The sequence below is a fragment of the Mastigoproctus giganteus genome, chromosome 4, assembly GCF_048544385.1.
Source record: "Mastigoproctus giganteus isolate SK-2022 chromosome 4, ASM4854438v1, whole genome shotgun sequence".
Classification (NCBI taxonomy): Eukaryota; Metazoa; Arthropoda; class Arachnida; order Uropygi; family Thelyphonidae; genus Mastigoproctus; species Mastigoproctus giganteus.
Window position 1 is genome coordinate 105,498,046 of NC_143578.1, and position 19,076 is coordinate 105,517,121.

General features: G+C 34.3%; 1 protein-coding gene across 9 annotated transcripts in view; it reads right to left on the minus strand.

The window, feature by feature from the left end:
- The window catches only part of LOC150086964 (tropomyosin), a 207,041-nt gene that overhangs the window by 69,486 nt on the left and 118,479 nt on the right, over positions 1–19,076 (minus strand). For 6 of the 9 annotated variants that reach the window (XM_090372854.1, XM_090372853.1, XM_090372852.1 and 3 more), the window contains exon 4: positions 6,250–6,367. The exons of the other annotated variants lie outside the window; for them this stretch is intronic. In XM_090372854.1, coding sequence (XP_090228980.1) covers positions 6,250–6,367 — 118 coding nt within the window. The remainder of the gene's footprint in view (positions 1–6,249; positions 6,368–19,076) is intronic. 9 annotated transcript variants of the gene reach the window in all.

Consider the following 19,076-nt stretch of genomic DNA (forward strand, 5'->3'; position numbering starts at 1 on the left):
GAGCATGTGCCACTGTACTCCTGCTCCTGACCACTCGGCTATGGAGGCTCTCTAATTCACTCTGAGTATGAGAGATGTGTAAAATACACATACCAATCAAATTAAATTTGCACTAAAAAAAAAAAAAAAAATTTCCTTCCGTGAGGTATTTTCATAATATAGTGAACCAAAGATGACATTACAAGCAATGAATTGAAGCTGCATGCTTGGAGGTTTTTAATGGTAACTAGCATGCACATAATCTTGAAAATTCTGTGAACAAAATTCTTGCACACCCTCTAAATTGACAAATATGATGGGGCAGCATGATTTTGTGTCTGTCACAATCTATGGAACTCACACAGTTGAATATGTTCAATTGTCATTGATTCAAATGATTTTCAATGAGGGTCAGGTTTTGTTAGCTATCATTAGCAAAAATTTACACATATCGAAAAATAGAATCTGAGTTGTTATATCTTACAACTCAATTGTATCTATACAATTTACACTACACTACAGAGAATGAAAGCACTTATGAAAGTACATCAATCAAAGCTTGCTAGATTTGTGAAGAAAAGTGTAAAAGGATGAAGAATAGAGTAAAACTGCAAAGAATAAAGAAGGAGTCTTCTAGGGACTGAACTTTTAGAAACCAAAAAGCACAGACATCTGAAAAAAAAAAAAAAAAAAACACAAAGGGTCACAGCATTTTAATAACCTCTAAACCTGCCACAGAGCTGGATTGAAAGGTTGTGATTCGATGCTATGCAAACCACAGGTGAAGTACAGTGGGGGAAGAAGGGGGGACTTAATAAGATGGAAAAATTAATCAACAATGCTAGAATGACTGTATCTCAGCATACAGGAGAGCTTACGCAGTGGGCTGAATAATTATACTAAAGATCGCTAAAATATGACGAATAATTGATCATACAACATATCAGGGCATATGGAAGTTTGCAACAAGTAGATTATACTTAAAGAAAATTAAAACTATAAATAACTTCTGGTATACAGAGATAGCTATTTGGAGGAACTTTCATAAAACAGAGACCAGCTGGGTAACTGTACAGTGGGCCCTCAATAACCTCAGTTAATTGATCCCTTAAAAGTATGAGAGATGTGGAAATAACAGAAAGGAAGCATTATACATGTATGTTACAATGATAATTGAGTCCAGGAATTGATAAACTTGAAACTGAACTCATTTAAGATAAACAAACATTATTAAATAACCATTTAAATGATAATTTTATTGATTTAAACCAGGGATTCCCAATGGGGTTGATATTGAGCCCTTGGAGGTAAATTGTTTGACAGGAGTTGAATGGGGTCACTGGCCAAATTATACAATATAATAATAATAAATATAAAGAATGTAAATCATTCTTTATATTTAATATAACAAATTTAAAAATATAACTATGAACATTGGCCTTGTTAACAAAGATACGTGAAATAAATATCCTAAATTACAAACTATGGCAGAACAGCTTTTGTTAACTTTCCCCAGATCTTATCTGGTGGAAGCTGGATTCAGCCATTTTAATAATTACTGAGAAAAACAAGAAACATAACAGAATGTGGGAACCTAAGGATCAAATTAAGTAATTTTAGCCTGGATACTGCACAGCTTATTACAAACCATCAACACAACTGTCTTATTAACAAAACTAAAATGGCAGTAATAAACCAAATAATTTTTACTATGTTTATTGTTACTACAATAAATTAATTGGTAAGTGATCACAAACTAATTGTTACTTATCTATTATTATAATTATATTTTTTAAATAAATAATTAAATATTATTAACAGATTTTTCTTATAATCCATCCATTAAAATGTGCGTATTTTTTGGATGGGGGGAAAATGCATTTTTTAAAGGGATCAGCAGGTAAAAAATGTTGGGAACCCCTGATTTAAACATGCATAATAATTTACTTATTGAAAGGCAAAACATTTTTAATCTGCATACCTGAAATTGATAGTTGAGGGCTGTGGATTTATAGACATTTTTCTTGTAAAAAAAGAATCAATAATTGACTGCACCCAGGCTTTCTTCCTTTCACTTAGGACTTGAATGTAGCAACATCAGTATAAATAAATCATAATTGCTTCAAGAAAAATCTCACTGCACCTGAGACATCTAAGGTCACTGGGGAATCTCTCTCTCTCTCTCTCTCTCTCTCTCTCTCTCTCTCTCTCTCTCTCTCTCTCTCTCTCTCTCTCTCTCTCTCTCTCTCTCTCTCTCTCTCTCTCTCTCTCTCTCTGCATTTGTATGCTCATCTAAAAACTCTTTCATTACCTCCCAATACCTGAAGAAATACATCAATGTCAAACTGCTTAGTTTTTCTCCTCCATTGGAATCCAGGAAACCACAACAATAACACTCAAGCTATAACTTCCTCCATGCAGTATTCACACAGTAGGAACTGACAGGCAATTGCATTCTTGACATTGGGCCATCACCAAAATTTCCAAAAACTAATACTGTAATAGTATTCACATAGTAGGAAGTGACTTCATCACAGGCAATGCAATGTTCTCAAATGCATTCTTGACAATCAAGTTGAGAACAGCATTTCCAAAATTCCCATAAACTAATAACAATATTAAACACTTCACAAACATGAATATATTTACTAATATATCCTAAATATTCCACAAAGTAGTAATACAGTAGACGTATCAAGGTAAAATTCAAGCTAAAAAAATTAATTTTCTAAGGTATTTGGTGTTTCAATTCAGTAATTATTTGGTTTTCATATAATTTTTACAATTATTTCCATTTTTTTTGCCTCAAACTGGAAACTGTACACCTCAAAGTTTGTAACAAAGTATAAAAATCCAGACCAATTCCTAGCATTTAGTTCACTAGTGTACCTGATCAGAAATGCAAAAATTTCTGTTTTGGAGGAAAAAGAGACTATTCCATGTTAATACGCACCACGAAGCAGTTTTCAAAATTAATACTATAAACCTAACTACTTTCATTAAATTAACATACAACTTGTCTAGCAACAACAGTTGGTCTATTTTTGTACCAACCTAAGTAAATATTATAATGACATAGTTCATATTTTCTGGAGTATGTATGTATACATTTTTGTGTTGAACACTGAAGCTTATGTACCAGCACTGTGATCTGCCTTCTTGTTATTGGTTTAAGACTTGTTGTCAACTATGCATCACCTGGTTTATAGGCTGTTTCTTATGTTTTATAGGACAGGTGGCCATTTCTACTAGTTCCTTACTAATGACATTCTTCATAAAGTAGTTGTTTCTTTGTTAAGTTTGCCTTTAATTAATTACATTAATTTGGTAAATTTAATAATTTACTTTCATGTATTTATCTAGTCATCTTTTAATTTTTAGATAATTCCAATCTTATGTCCATAATATAGTTAAATTTCGTCAAGCTCTGGCCAGTTATAGAAACCCTTTTGGATTTAATCTGGAGCAGTTCCAACATGCTTTTACTGGGTGCATTCACATTAATTTTCACAAATTTAGTGGTGCCAAGTCACTGGGCTTGCATTTCATAGTTTTGTGTTACTAAGTTTGGATGGGGAAGGGTGATAATGAATATTGCCAATTTATGTTTCAATGGTTGTTCACATCAACCCTGTACATCTGAAAGTCTGCAAAACTCAAAATAATTCTCTTCTTTATACAGGGTGATTCACTACCAGTGCGACAAACTTGCAGGAGGTGTAGGGGGCACAAAGACGAATCGGAATCACATAGCATTGCAGGGTCCGAAATGCCTTCGTCATGTGAACAAAGAAAAAGAACAGAAACAGCAACTCGTTAGTGTAACAGAAATCATTTTAATGACAAGTTTTACATTGGCAAAAAGCCATGCTACAGAAGGTGTTCAAAAGTTCGACCAGAAGCAGTCACACAGGCTTCACAGCACCGCCGCATGGAATCCCTAATGTTCTGGAAGATTTCTGCTGTGTCTCGAATCTCCCCGGCAGCTACAGCGATGCGAGCGATGAGGTCTTCAACTGAATCAACGGGGGTCTCATACACCACTGTCTTCATTTGACCCCAGCAGAAGAAGTCCAGGCATGATAGGTCCGGCGATCTAGCAGGCCTATGAACCGGACCACCACGACCTATCCAATGCTGTGCAAATGTAACATTTAGGTGTTGGCGGACGTTATTGGTGTAATGTGGGGGAGCCCCATCATGCTGGAACCACATTGAGCGGCACAACGACTGAGGAACATGTGCTTCTTCAATAAGTTCGGGCAGGACTTGCTGTAGAAAGATCAAGTATGCCCTACCATTCAGACGAGGGGACAGAAGGTACTGTCCAATGAGGTGGTCTCCAACAATGCCGGCCCAAAAATTGACAGAGAAGCGGCATTGAGTTGCACGTGTTCGCATACCATGGGGGGTTCTCCAAAGCCCACAAACGGGAGTTATGTTGATTGAAGGTTCCCTCTCTTGTGAAACTTGCCTCATCCGTGAACAATACGGACGCAGCAAATGCGCTGTCTGCCGCACTCTGTTGATGAAACCAAGTAGCAAAAGTCATCCGGAGTGGATAATCCGCAGGCTCCAATGATTGGACGTGTTGCAGATGGTATGAACTCATTTGGTTTGTTGACAGTATCCTCCATACAGTGAATTGGGAAATACCCAATCGTTGGCCTATCGCTGGAGTACTCGTACTCGGATTGCATTCTGCAAGACGTAGGACATTCTCCTCATTGTCTGGCATCCTCGTTGTTCGCTCTCGATTCATAGTACCTCTCATGAAACAACAGTCTCACGTAGCCTTCTGTGCACACGTGCAAAAATCATATGATGAGGAGCACGCCTGTGCGGGAAACGTTCCTGGTACAAGTGCAGAGCGGCGCACCAGTTACATTCCGCAGCTCCATACGCGAGGTGCATGTCGGTCAGTTCAACGTTTGAATACTCGTCCATCCTACTGCCTTGGGAACCGGTTCGCAAATGCTGACTTCCGGCAGGATCACTGTTCACACGACCTCCCGTTCAATGTCCTCTACCGCATGACGAAGGCATTTCGGACCCTGCAATGCTATGTGATTCCGATTCGTCTTTGTGCCCCCTACACCTCCTGCAAGTTTGTCGCACTGGTAGTGAATCAACCTGTATACATATATTTCAATAACAAATCTACACGATTATCAATAATATAGCCTGTAGACAGAAATATCTCAAATAATAAAAGATTAAAATGGATTATTAGCCTATTGTGAGAGAAAATTAAAGTAATGGATTTTACACTGGTCAATGGCCAAATAAGTTAGAAGAGGAGTGCACTGATTCTATTATCAACATTCCTTTAATCCATTTCAGAAATTTGTGCCTTCCATATTTAGTGCCACAGATGGATCCAGTGTCATGGAAGACAGATTTTAGGACTCAATCCCAACATGTCTGCCATTAAACTTCCACATATTATACAGTGTGTTTGTAAAATACATTCAGAAATTTGTGACTACCCCAAATCCAAGATATAATCAAAGATTCATTATTACTACATATTCCTAAACTTATCACTAAAAAAAAACAAAAAAAAAACAACTCTGCTGTAAGTCACTGTGAAGAGAGAAAACATATATTCAAAGAATGACTGATCAACGTTAGTACTTCCTTAGTAAAAAAAAGAGGCAATTTTAATAAATTTGGCTTTCATAACAAACACATAATCAGAGTAAATTATTCAGCAAAAATATACATAAAGTAGTAATACTATATAATAAATACTATAAAGTACTAATACTATATATTAAATACTACTCTTCAAAACTTCCAAAGACAAATGTAAATCAAAAATTTGTAGCACAATGATCTTATATCACTTTTGACCATTAATATCAGTAATTAAAACCAAGACTAGCAGACAAAAACTCATCAGCTTGACAGCTCAATCTGTTTAACTACTTCAAGTAACAAAAATTGGTTAGTAAATGTAAAATGAATTGCTATAAATTTCTCAGCACAGATAAAAGGGGAAAGGAGTAATCTTAATATTTTCACACACTTACTAAAGCTGAATAGCAATTCATTCATGCATCTACATTGATCAATAATAACCTGTGAGATAAAGCAGTGTTACCACTCATTCATGCAGAAATGGCCACTTCATCTCCATTCAGACCTAATAAGTAAAGAAGAGTTTAGTTAATGATAGCCACTTTTTTTTTTTTAATCAAAATATTGTTAATGAATGCATCAAGCATTTTCCATGCTGTGAGCAGACTGGAGGTGTGAGTGGTTCACCTCATCATATTTCCTGTCAGCATCTTCAGCTAACATCCTGGCTTCCTTCAACTGCTGTTCTAGACCATCCATACGCTCTTCATCATTGCTACTCCTGTGCTCCAACATCTTGCGCATACTGCCCAGGAAAGAGTAATAAGTTAAAAGATATCTCTAAATGAAATGCCTGAGAGTGAATATGTACTACTGACTGATAAATAAATTTTAACTGAAACAAGACCACCTAACATGGACCATATTACTGCTGCATCAAGTTATAAATTTATCCACAAAGATAATCTTGAAAGCATATCTAATATATTTTAAGTTACTAAGATAACTGGAAAACTGTATAGTAATACAGCATTGCATTAGTCAAAATCAGTTTATTATTATATATAAATCAACATGAATTTTAAGAATTGTCACGTTTTGACCCTCCTTGTGGGTCTTTTCCAATGGCTTTCACAAGAAAGTTAGTTCAATAAAGTTAGACTACTTACTGTGATTTCATACTATGCATTTATATATATTTTGTTACATGTTGTTATGTTATTTTGGTTTTTAGGAGCATTAGCAACTAAGGCCATATTGCTCCGGGGATATGCAGTGGTCATTCCCTGACCTTTCCGCATACTCCATATTTGGTGGTCAAGGGCTCGAACCCCGGTCTAATCAAGAAGCGTGTGCGATGCACTGCTGCTCCTACCTACCTGGCTACAGAGGCACCCCTTTGTTACATGCACAGTAAAATAAAGTAGAACGGATTTCTTGAGGGGGGGGAATGCATTAATCATTTCACTGTACTGAAAAGTTTGTTCTAATGAATATCACTGAAAACAATTTCAAAATAACCACTATTTTTCAAATAAATTTTGCTGAACTTTTCTAATACTAAGAGTATAGTAAATGAATTTGATGAATTTGAAGTGCGGGTCAAGACATCAAAGGCAGATATTGTTGGAATATCAGAGACGTGCTGTCACACAGATATAAGGAATGCAGAACTGAAATTTGGGGAATACAATGTGTATAAAGGATAGGGAGGAGGGGTTATACTGTAAGTTAAGAAAAACAAAATCTGAGGCAGTACATCCACTTGGCATTGTTGTACAGTGCAATGTTGAGGCAGTTTGGCATGACATAAGCACTTTGAAAGCAAAAATGAGAGTAGGAGTGTGTTATAGGCTTAATGACACCGAGGAGTACAACGAACAACTGTACAGAGAAATAGTGGGCTAGTGAATCACAGAATGTCTTACTTTCTGATTCACTTACATTCTGATATACAGGAATTTTGCTAGCAGGGGTATGGAGGTGATTATCCCCTAGTATAAGGCAGTGGTAATTTGGCATATATAACGTATCAAGGCCACACCTTGAATACTGTGTACAGGTCTGTAGGTCTCATTTTAAGATGTAAAGCTGCCGGAATGAGTACAGAGAAGGGCAACGAGATTGGTGAGGGAAACAAAGGGTTGCTCTTACTAAGAAAGAGTTAAGTTCTGCAAATTTCAGCATCTGGAAACTAGGCACCTGTGTAGTGATCTGATTGAGGTGTATAAGGCCTTGAATGGTTTGAGCAAGTTCAGTGCTGATGGGATTCTTCCTCTTGCTCAGATTTAGCACCTGCAGGGGCATAAATTCAAATTGAGGAAGGACAGTTGTAGGTTAGATATGTGGAAATTTGCCTTTAGCCAGTGAGTGGGTGTTTGCTGGAACAAACATCCAACAGTAATTGTGGAAGTTGATAGCTTAAATAAATTCAAGGAAGAACTGGCCAAACTTTTAGAGTGAATGGATGGGTGGAGGTGGAATAGGAAGGGTTTTTTTTTGGCTGATGCTGTATAAGCTTGCTTTCTTGCAAATACTAACACTAGGTCAATATAAGTTGTTTATCTCTATAAAACTAACCCCTGTATAAAATCCAGTGAAGGCACACAAGATGGGGCTGAAATATGAGGCTACTCCCAGTGAAATTTAATGTTACATTATATATGATAATAAAAACTCATTCTGACTAATGCGGTGCAATATTATTGTATGATTGATAATAACCTACAATTAAATAGCATACTTAATTAAGCACACAGTTAAAAAAAAAAAAAGGCTTCAAAAAATATTTCAGATATTTTTTAATTTTTAATAAGATTAATATCGATCTCAAATACAAAATAAATTTAAAACAAATGTATTAAATGTATTATACATTTAAAATAAAGTTTCTCCACATTACCAATTTTTACAGAAACTGCTGAAAACTAAAGTAACTGGTGACCTAATACTCAAGATTTACACAACAAATGTAACAGCATAAGATAATATAAAGTATGCATCAAAAAGATTAATGATGGGGATTTTAAATACTAGAAATACATTACTTTTGTTTTCAATATATATAATAGGTGCCTAGTAAAGAACATAAAAATTGAATCCTAAGGAAGATAAAGAACTGAGCAAATAATTAAATTTGTAATAATTCATTTTTTAAAATACTAATTAAAGTAAGCACAGGGGTATGATTATCTAAATATGATTTATCCAACCATTCAAGGAAATGACAAATAAACCACCAGAATGTGCACCATGCATATAGCAGTTTATATAGTGAATTTTCTGTAACAGAGGGCTCTGTGAAGTTTCTTCAAGAATTTTTTTTTAAATTAATTAAACTTTGTTCATAGATGCTTTAAAATCCTTTTTTTTCTTCTTATTTTGACACAACTGCCCAACTTTAGAAATCAAATCATTAATCTTTAAAAAAAAATGTACAAAAAATGAGGGGAAAAAAACCCCATAAAATATTTATAAAAAATTCATGGTTATTATCTTTTTACTACAATAATATCCTCTATCTATTTATCATTTAATTAAATTTTTAAATCTCATTCTGACTAATGTAGTCCAATATTACTCTTTGATTGATAGCCTACATTTAGATAGCATGACTTCAGCATAGCTAAAAGAAGTTTCAAAAAATATTTCACAGATTTTTAAAATTTTTTAATTCGAAGATTAATAAGAATTTCAAATATGAAATACATTTAAAATAAAGTTTCTACAAATAATCACTTTTACAAGAAACTGTGGAAAAAAAAAAAAAAAAAAAAAACTAGAATCTGAAGAGTTTTTTTTTTTTTTTAAATAACCTAAAGTGGACAACAATTGCTGACAGGCACAATCTCCTCTGATTTTCAAAGCTATTTTTTTGCTGCCATCTATTAAAGTTGTCTACTATTAGTTGGAAACAAATAAAAGATGACAGCACATACTGGAAGATTTTAAAATGTTAATGGATGCTTTTCATTATTTAAATCATATGTGAAATGACCTTGGAAAATACTGTATATACATATATTCCTGAAAGGTTAAAGCCAGCCTGTGTGTACATATATCCACATGCACACTAGCAGAATTACCCAGTGTTGCCCAGGGAAAGCTGGGCTATGCCGATTGGTGAATTCCACAAGCATAAAGGCAGAGGTAGGGAAAGGGGGATTTCATTCATTCATTCATTGTATTAGGTGGTTCTAGCCAACTTACTGGTAATATTGTAAAGGGGATGGTAAAAACTCTGAGAAGAGCTTACCGGTCTGATCTTCAAGAAATTCTAGCCTTTTCAGCTCATTAATTCATTGGCATTCATATATGATATCCCATATATGTTAGGCAATCAAAGGATTACTGGAAAATTAAGCAAGTTACTTTAAATGTGGACTTTTCAGTCAGTATATCACTCTAGCTGTGACCATCTTGCCCCCAGCTTGGATAATGCATGCTCCTTTTTCTAGTTAGCAACTGGTGAGAACTCTTCACAGATGAACTTTGTTCTTTTTGTTCTCCCTTGTTTCAAGTTTGTTAAAGGACTGTTTGTTTGTTTCAGGGTTTTATGGTGCATGAGTGTCAAAGGCTATAATGAGCCAGGTCAATTGTTAAAGGAGAATGAAAGCAGGTGAAAAGTAATGTCTCATGGCATGCAAAAAGTTCTCATATTTCATTTCAATATGTATATAATTGTCATTTTTAGGTATTCTTTATTAGGAGGTGTCAGCCTAATTGTACACAAAATGTTTGCATTTAGTTGTCTGGAAATGCAAATACAACTTATAACACTTCATGTATAAGAAAATCTTTTTTAACATATTTAACTTATCAACTACAGTGGGAAAATTTTTAAAACTAAATATGATGCAGCAAAACCACTGCATATTAACCAGTTAGGTTAGGAAAATTCACTAAAGTTTTATGAGAATAAGATAAAGTTTATTTCTAATTTACAGAAGAAGATTAAAAGAAGACAGTTTGTTTATTTGGAAGCCTAACATTCAATAAGAAATCAAGTGTCATTATCATAATTTGCCAATGCAGTTCCATAAATGAGTCATAAAGTAGTCTTTTGATACTAAGAAGAAATATTTTTTTAGAACAAAAGTTGTTTTGCTTTAATTGTTATTTAACCCTGAGGTACTCACATGGAGTCTGAGACCCAAGGGCTTTCTTCAGGAGGGAAAATTATTAGAATGAATGTTCAAAACAGTGGATAAAATTTATTAATCTTACCAAAAGAACCATTCTTTTAATAATGTAGATCAACAAGTATTTTTATTCAGGGAAAAAGAAAAAAAAAAGTGAACTAGACAGATCTTTGGATGCTGATTCAATATCTGTTTTTCGGTCTCCCCCGCCCCCCTAGCAGCACATGTAGTTTTGCAATGAAACCAATTATACAAACATGATGAGACTGATTATAATCCTAACATATCTATTTTGCCAATCTAGATGAATATAATTAATTGTTTATTATTATTGTTTATACTTTCATATATATATATATATATATATATATATATATATATAATTATCAGAATATATCTGTATCCTTGTTATTTCATAATAATTAATTGATAAATTGTTTCAGCCAAGATCTGTGAATTACCAAAACATTCATTATGGCTCTCTCGCCTAACTAACTCTTTACAGCGTACTGTACACTCACAATGGAAATTCAGAACATTTATAGTTATACTTTGGCTGTCTCTAAAGAATCTAGGTCAGTGTTTCCTAACCATTTTTCGGATATGGACCAGTTTTAGATTTGATCTTCAAACTACAGACCACTAGATAGAAACCACAAACCAAAGTATTAAACTGTATATGCAAATATATTAATAACTTTTTTTTTAAATACAATGATAAGTACAGTCAGTTCTGCTATAACACACATTTTCACAATGCAAATTTGCTCCAATGCGACTAAGCAATTTTTGCATTGCCTCAAGCATGATTTCGTCTGCGAGTAATACCAGGTGAATGAAAACTCAGCACCAAGCTAAATAGCAACCTGTTCAGCAATACATACAAGTTTACAAAGCTTAAAAAATGTCAAATGCGTGAGAGCTATATTTCTCCCATTTACTGTAGTTGTATTGGTCGGAGACACTTGTTTGCTGTATTCACAAGGTAACAGGTGATATTGTAGGCCAACTCGTATTTATTCAGGAGCTCACATTTTTCTGTTCGAACAGAAATTTCGTGAGGCAAGGTAGCATGAGCAGAGTTCCACATTTTTGGAGGTCAATACCATAAAACAATAAAAGCAATTTGCAGTTCTCAGTTTATTGGACTTTTCAGTTAGTGCAATCTAATTAGAAACAGGTAGTAAACTCGACCTTACTGCATTTGTGATAATACCGACAGCTGAAATTGTGTGGATTTTTTACGTCATTACAGTGAAATGTGTTTCCCCTTCCATGAAATCTTCAATCATATAAAAAACATAAATAAATTTTCGGAATCTTCTCTTTGTTCCTATTTTTTAAGCTTCATAAACTTTTCACTTGTGCAATTTGTGCATCCTGTGTTTGTCGTTATTGTTTGCTTATCTTTTTTACTGTTTTAAATTTTACAATAAAAAAAAAAAGAAAGAAAATGTCAGTGAACAGAAATATCAATCAAGCAAAACATATCTTGTCAAGATAAAGTGTTATATTTACTGTAATATTTAATTATTTATTTATTAGAAATTTAATGTTTAAACCTGTGTTAGCAATTTTATTGGGTTTCTTACTTTTTTTTTTTAGTATTTTACTTACCAGACTGAACATTTTTTGTTTGAGTGCACTGCCCTTATCCCCATAAGCCCTGTTGTTTTTAACATGTGAAATACCATAACGCAGAGATATTTAGGAAGACATGTACCGTGTTATAGCAGAACTGACTGTATACTTATACAGTAGTGTCGTTAATTCGAACTGATTGGGAGCAGGGGTAATTCTGACTTCCGATTTGTTCCGATTTTTGACCTTATCAAAAATACTGTTCTGAGACTTACCAAAAAAAAAAAAAAAATTTAGTAAGTGTAGAAATAAAAACACTAAGTTGTACTTATATATTTATTCATAGGTAACAAAGCAATGGAACTTTCAGCCACCACAACACATATGTATAAGCCTTTAATGAAAACAATTACATATTTTTTGCTGGACCATTTTCGAACTTCGTTTCTCTGCTGCCAGATCTCTCTCTTTTCAGCAAGAGTAGTTGAGAGTTGGATAGCATTCAATTTTCACATATCATTTAATTTTGTTAATTGGGTTTATTTTTGGTAAAGTGATAAACGTGTAAATTTGTGTTTTATATAATTTTTATAGCCTGTGGATAATATTCCTTCGATTTTCGCTTATTAGAATTACCGCTTAATTGAATCAAAATTCAATTCGCAAATGTGATCACAATAACCGGCGCTTACTGTAATTATTTTATGGCACCAACATAGCTTTCAAGTGGCTTTTTGGAAACTTTTTTGGGTAACCACAGGTCTCCTAAATGCAAAGACAGAGTTCGGAAACTGCTTGGACTGTATAAAGAAATCAGATGCGGTATGCTGCTGAAACCTCATTTCTTGCATTCGCATTTAGACTTCTTTCCCAAAAACCTTGGTATGGTAAGTGGTGAGCAGGGGGACCAGTTCCATCAAAACATTAAATCAATGGAAAAATCTCTAACATGATTTTTGGAATTAATGCATATTGATAGACTATATTTTTTCATTCCAGAAAAAATGTATCAAGGAAATCACATGCACATATCTTTTTTTTATTAATGTATAGTAGGTCCTCGACTTACACGAATTCATAGATATGCAGTTGTGGCAATATATATATATTTTTTATTTAAACAATTTAGGTACTTCAACTTCTACAGCCATTAGCACATATACATGTACATGCATATGTATACTTCATACATAGGCCTCCGTAGCCGAGTGGTCAGGAGCTTGTTTGTTTGTTTGGTTTTTTAGGAGCATTAGCAACTAAGGCCATATTGCTCCGGGATATGCGGTGATCATTCCTTGACCTTTCCGCATCCTCCATATTTGGTGGTGACGGGCTCGAACCCCGGTCTAATCAAGAAGCGTGTGCTGCGCACTGCTGCTCCTTCCCACCTGGCTACGGAGGCGCCCCTGGTCAGGAGCGGGAGTGCAGTAGCACATGCTCTGAGTAAACTGGGGTTCAAGAACTTGACTGCTAAATACGATCAATCTGCCAACCCTCACTGAACCAGCGTGGCAGATTATGGTCCATTTCCCTCAGCATGAATTGTTGAGGAGGCTTTCATCCTGCAGTGGGTTGATAATGGCTGCAGTTTACCTTTTTACATTTACTTCATACATATGGTATTGTGTTGAGCTCAATAGGTAGTGTTAGCTACTGATAGGTTGACTCACAGGCCAAAGTGCTGCTTGAGTTTAATAGACTGCTTTCCTGGTAAACTAACACACAGCTGATAATGTCATCCCAAGGTTCTACCTTGGGTGTAAGTTGTGTCTTGTTAGTAAATCTATGTAGTGCTTATTATAAATAAAAGTTCTTTTTGAAGAACTAAAATAAAATAAAAAAAAAGTAAAGTGCAGCCATTATCAACCCACTGCAGGGTGGAAGCCTCCTCAACAATTCATGCTGAGGGAAATGGACCATAATCTGCCACGCTGGTCCAGTGCGGGTTGGCAGATCGACCGTGTTCAGCAGTCAGGGGCTTGAACCCCGGTCTACTCAAAGAGCGTGTGCTACTGCACTCCCGCTCCTGCCCACTCGGCTACGGAGGCCGTCAAGAACTAAAATATTTCTCAGACATGTTTGGGGTTTATAAGAACTAAAATATAAACCCCAAACATGTCTGAGAAACGTTAAAGTGATGAGAATGTTCATGGTGGTAAGAAGAGGACCATTATAACTATGGAGACTAAGGCAGAAATTATAAAAGAACATAAAAAAGGTAATAAGTTCATAGATGTTGCATGTGCTTACGAAATGAATGAATCGACTATCAGAACTATTATAAAACATAATAGTTTGAATAATGCAACATGTAAAAAGTTCTGTACCGATGCAATCCATGACCATTTTTCCAAGAAAAGTGGTATAGTAAAAGGGAAAAAAATGGAAAAATTATTGGTGATTTGGATTTAAGACAATGTAACAACGACAAATGCTAGTAAGCCCTATGCTCATACAAGAGAAAGCCTTTAGTCTTTTTGAAGAACTAAAGGGTAAACATGGTGAGTGTTGCTGGTGATACATTCATCGCAAGCCACAGATGGTTTCAAAGATTTAAGGTGCATGCTAAACTATATAACATCCAAGTGACTGGTGAGGCTGCTAGTGCAGTCACAGTAGCAGCAAAGGAGTTCCCTAAGGCTTTGGCAGAAATCGTCAAAAATGAGAATTACCTGACACAACAGGTTTTTAATGTGGCTAAGACTGGGTTATTTTGGGAAAAAAAAAGCCAGATCATTCTTACATAGCACAAGATGAAAAAAAACTCTGCTAGGATTTAAGGTATCAAAGGACAGGCTGACAATTCTACTTGGTGGTAATGCTGCTGGGGACTGCAAAATAAAACTATTGTTAGTTTACCATAGCAAAAACCCAGTCTTCAAAAATATTTCAAAGACATCACTATCTGTTGTATGAAAATTCAACCCAAGAGCATGTGTGACTCAAAGTTTTCAAGACTAGTTTCTCCATTTTGTGCGAGGTTGAAAAATACTGCAAGGAAAACAACCTACCATTTAAGATACTGCTATTGGTTGATACTCACCAGATCACCCACCAACTCTGTGCGTGTGTGTGACTATCATGAAAACTTAAGGTAATATTCTTGCCTCCAAACACAACTTTCCTCATACAACCCATGAATCAAAGTCTCATGCAGACTTGATGCTACGGGATTTGAAGGGCATGAAGATGTAATTATCAACTTTGTGGAAATGATCAGGAAATCTGAATTAAATCTAGAAGAAAATAATTTTATTGAATTACTGCAAAGTCATACAAAGGAAATGAGCAACAAAACTTTAATGGCACTTGAAGACCAGAGAAACAAAGTTGACGTTTTAGAGAAAGATTTGATTTTGATTTTACTGGGGCAAAAATGACTGTGGTTATACTGCGCCAAGAAAAGATTAAATTATCAACGGAGATAGATTCGGGTAACCTTTAAAAAGGTTATGTCATCAAATTATTATTCAGAGGAAGAGCTAGAAGCTGAACCACCAAAACGATTTGAGACTAAGCATGGTTTGTAAAAAGTTTTTAGAGTAGTGTGTGATGCTATATACTGATTTATGACAAGAAGAAAAGAGCTACAGTACAAACATCACTGGACAATTCATGTTGTTCTATAAATCAGAGAAAAATGGTCTGACACCATCAGCAGCTGCAGAATTTGAGTAATAATAATTGATACTAGTTACCATTCATAATGAACAGTAATAGCCATGTAGCAAGGAAGCCACAGGCTTTTGCTGCCAAGAAAAAAAAAAAAAAAAAAAAAACCACCAAGTAGATAAGAAAATACAAATTATTTGCTTTCCCTCCTCACATGGGTAACTATCCAGTTCACCTTTCAATTTATTCAAACTGTCAGCCTCAACTACTTGTGAAGGCAACCTGTTCAAGCAATCAGTATTGGTATGGTTATTTCTGGCACAAGGGCTACTTAGGCCATATTGCGCCTCAAGCAATCAGTGACTTGCTGGCTAAAAGAAAACTTCCTACAATCTAGTCCAGTGGTTTTCAACCTTTTTATAATAATAGCAACCCTAAGTCATTTATTTTATTTTGCGGCACCCCTACTCAATTTTCTTCCTGTTAGATCCGATTCCTCTATGTATATATATAATATTAAAAAATATATATGTTATATGATAGTTATTACAATAATATAATTATAAAAATTACATTTCATAATATAAATTATACATATACAGTATACAATAATTTTATTCTTTATATAGAGGTACTAAGTAAATATCAATTATAGATCACCACAAAATTAAAAAGATACTGTACACATTTTTATAATGCAATAAACATATAAATTTAAAAAAAAAAATAAATAATAATAAGTTTAAGTAACTTAAACCCAGATTACTTGGAATGTTGTTGCGGCACCCCAGTTGAAAACCACTGATCTAGTCTAAACCTCTTTCTTCCCCTGTAATTTGAATTTATGCCCACCGAGTTCTAGAAGTCTCTATAACAGTGAAAATTCCACCTTCATTCATTTTACTAACCCTCGCAGAGCCTTATAAACCTCAATCAGGTCACCTCTGAGGTGCCTGGTTGCAAGCTCTTGTAGCCCACATATACAGTCTTTCCTTTTATGGTTGCACTTTTGCCAATTTCACCATGTGAGCTGCCTTTGAGCCTTTCAAGAAGCTCAATGGCTTTTTTCAGATGAGATATTCCAAATGTGGTCTTACAATTACCATATACAGTGGGATTATGACCTTCCTATTTGTACAGGATAAATCATCGAGAACACCATGGGCTTTCCTGGATGCCTGTTACACTGCTCAGAAAACTTCATATCTGCCCATACTATTATAATTCCCAAAACCCTTTCTTCCTCTATGTTTTTAATTCAGCCTCACCAAGTGTATAATTTATTGTGGGGTTGCTATTCTCCATTTGTGAGACCTTGCATTTTGCTGCATTAAAACACACAGCTGCCACTTTTCTGACCATTCTTGCAGCCTCTTCAAGTCATCCTGAAGGAGTGCTGCTTGGTACCGCTCATTAACTACTCTACCAATCTTTATGTCATCTGCAAATTTTGACATCAAGCCTTCTATCCCATTGCCAATGTTGCTTATGAAAATGAGAAACACCAGTGGTCCAAAAACTGATCCTTTGGGGGGGGGGGGATGCCACTTATGACTTTAAAGTAATCTGAAGAATATTCACTAATCACAACCCTTTGCCTTATTCCCTGCAGACATCCAGCAATCCATCATAGAACTTTTCCAATAGTCCCAACATGTTCCGGCTTATATGGTAATCTTTGATGACAGACTGAGTCAAATGCCTTGTTAAAATCCAAAAATAAACTGTCAAAACTGTTCCCTACATCCAGCTGATGAGTAATTCTGTCAAAATAGCCTACCAAGTTAGTTAAACATGATTTTCCCTTAACAAAACCAGAATGCCATATCTATCTAAATGTCCCTGTATATGTAGTATGTATTAGTTTTCTTACAATTATGCTTTTATATATATACTCTATACACATACTGAATAAATTTTCATTTTCTTAATGTTATCTTTTCATAAGCAGTACCTGTTTTTAGCTTTAACTATCCTTTGAAGTGAATATACATGTCAAAAATATATCACATTTAAGCACTGCGTGACTATATGGTTTTAAAACTTACATTTACAACCTTTTTATTACAACCTAATTACAACTCACATTACATTTAAAACTTACATTTACAACCTTTGGAATGAATTAACCATGCAAGTACTGTACTGTATTATTTTAACTGTTTATAAAGTGTATTAGGTTTAAACCGAAAAAGTAATAAAAATGTAATTGTAACCATGTCATGTTTTGCAATGAGTCTTAATTAATTTGATATTATTGGCAGTCAAAATGCAAAACTACATGTGTTAGAAAAACATTGAGAACATTTGAAACTAGAAACACGATGTAATCAGCTATTTGCAAACAAATAAGCAGTGCACAGAAAGAAATGTGAAAATAATATAGCACTTCAGAGTGAAGATGAAAATTTCCAGTACTGTTTTTCCATAAAACAAAGATAAAATAATAATAATAAATAAATAAAATTTCCAGAATGTAATCCACCGATCCCCCTCTCCATTCATCTTATTTACACTATTTATCCTATAAATCAAATCGGTACCCATTATGCTTCCAAAGTAGATGTACTAAATGGGAAAAAAATTTAATTAAAAAATATGTATTATTCATGGCCGCAATACAATTTTTTAAAACTGAGTTTGTGATAAACATGCAGTCACTTAGGTTATAAATTTTTTTTAAATTATAAGTTGTTTTATGATTAACACATTTTATCTTTACAATGCATATAATTGTACTAAGTGTATCTTTACAATGCATATAATTGTACTAACTGGAGAAAAAAAAATTTTATGAAAAATTATCTATTCACGATTGTGTTATAATTGTGCGCAATATATAAAAGTTCCACTGATATCTGCATTTTTATCAAATAACATCCGTATACTTATATCAATTTTTAACCCTGAAGCAAAAGGGTTAACTGCTGCAGTCTTCAATTATAATGCAGATATCAGTGAAGCTTTTTATTTATTTTCTTTTCCTGGCTAATACTACTATATACATTATAAAAGTAAAATATCATAATTATCTAAATTTTTTTAAAAATTTTAATTTATGCAGTTCCTTTTATTTTTCACAGAACTTCATTTTTAAGTTACTAAATTACAACATATACATTTGAGATGTTTATAAATGTTCCATTTTATTTTTTAAACTAAACTGCTGCATTTGAATGT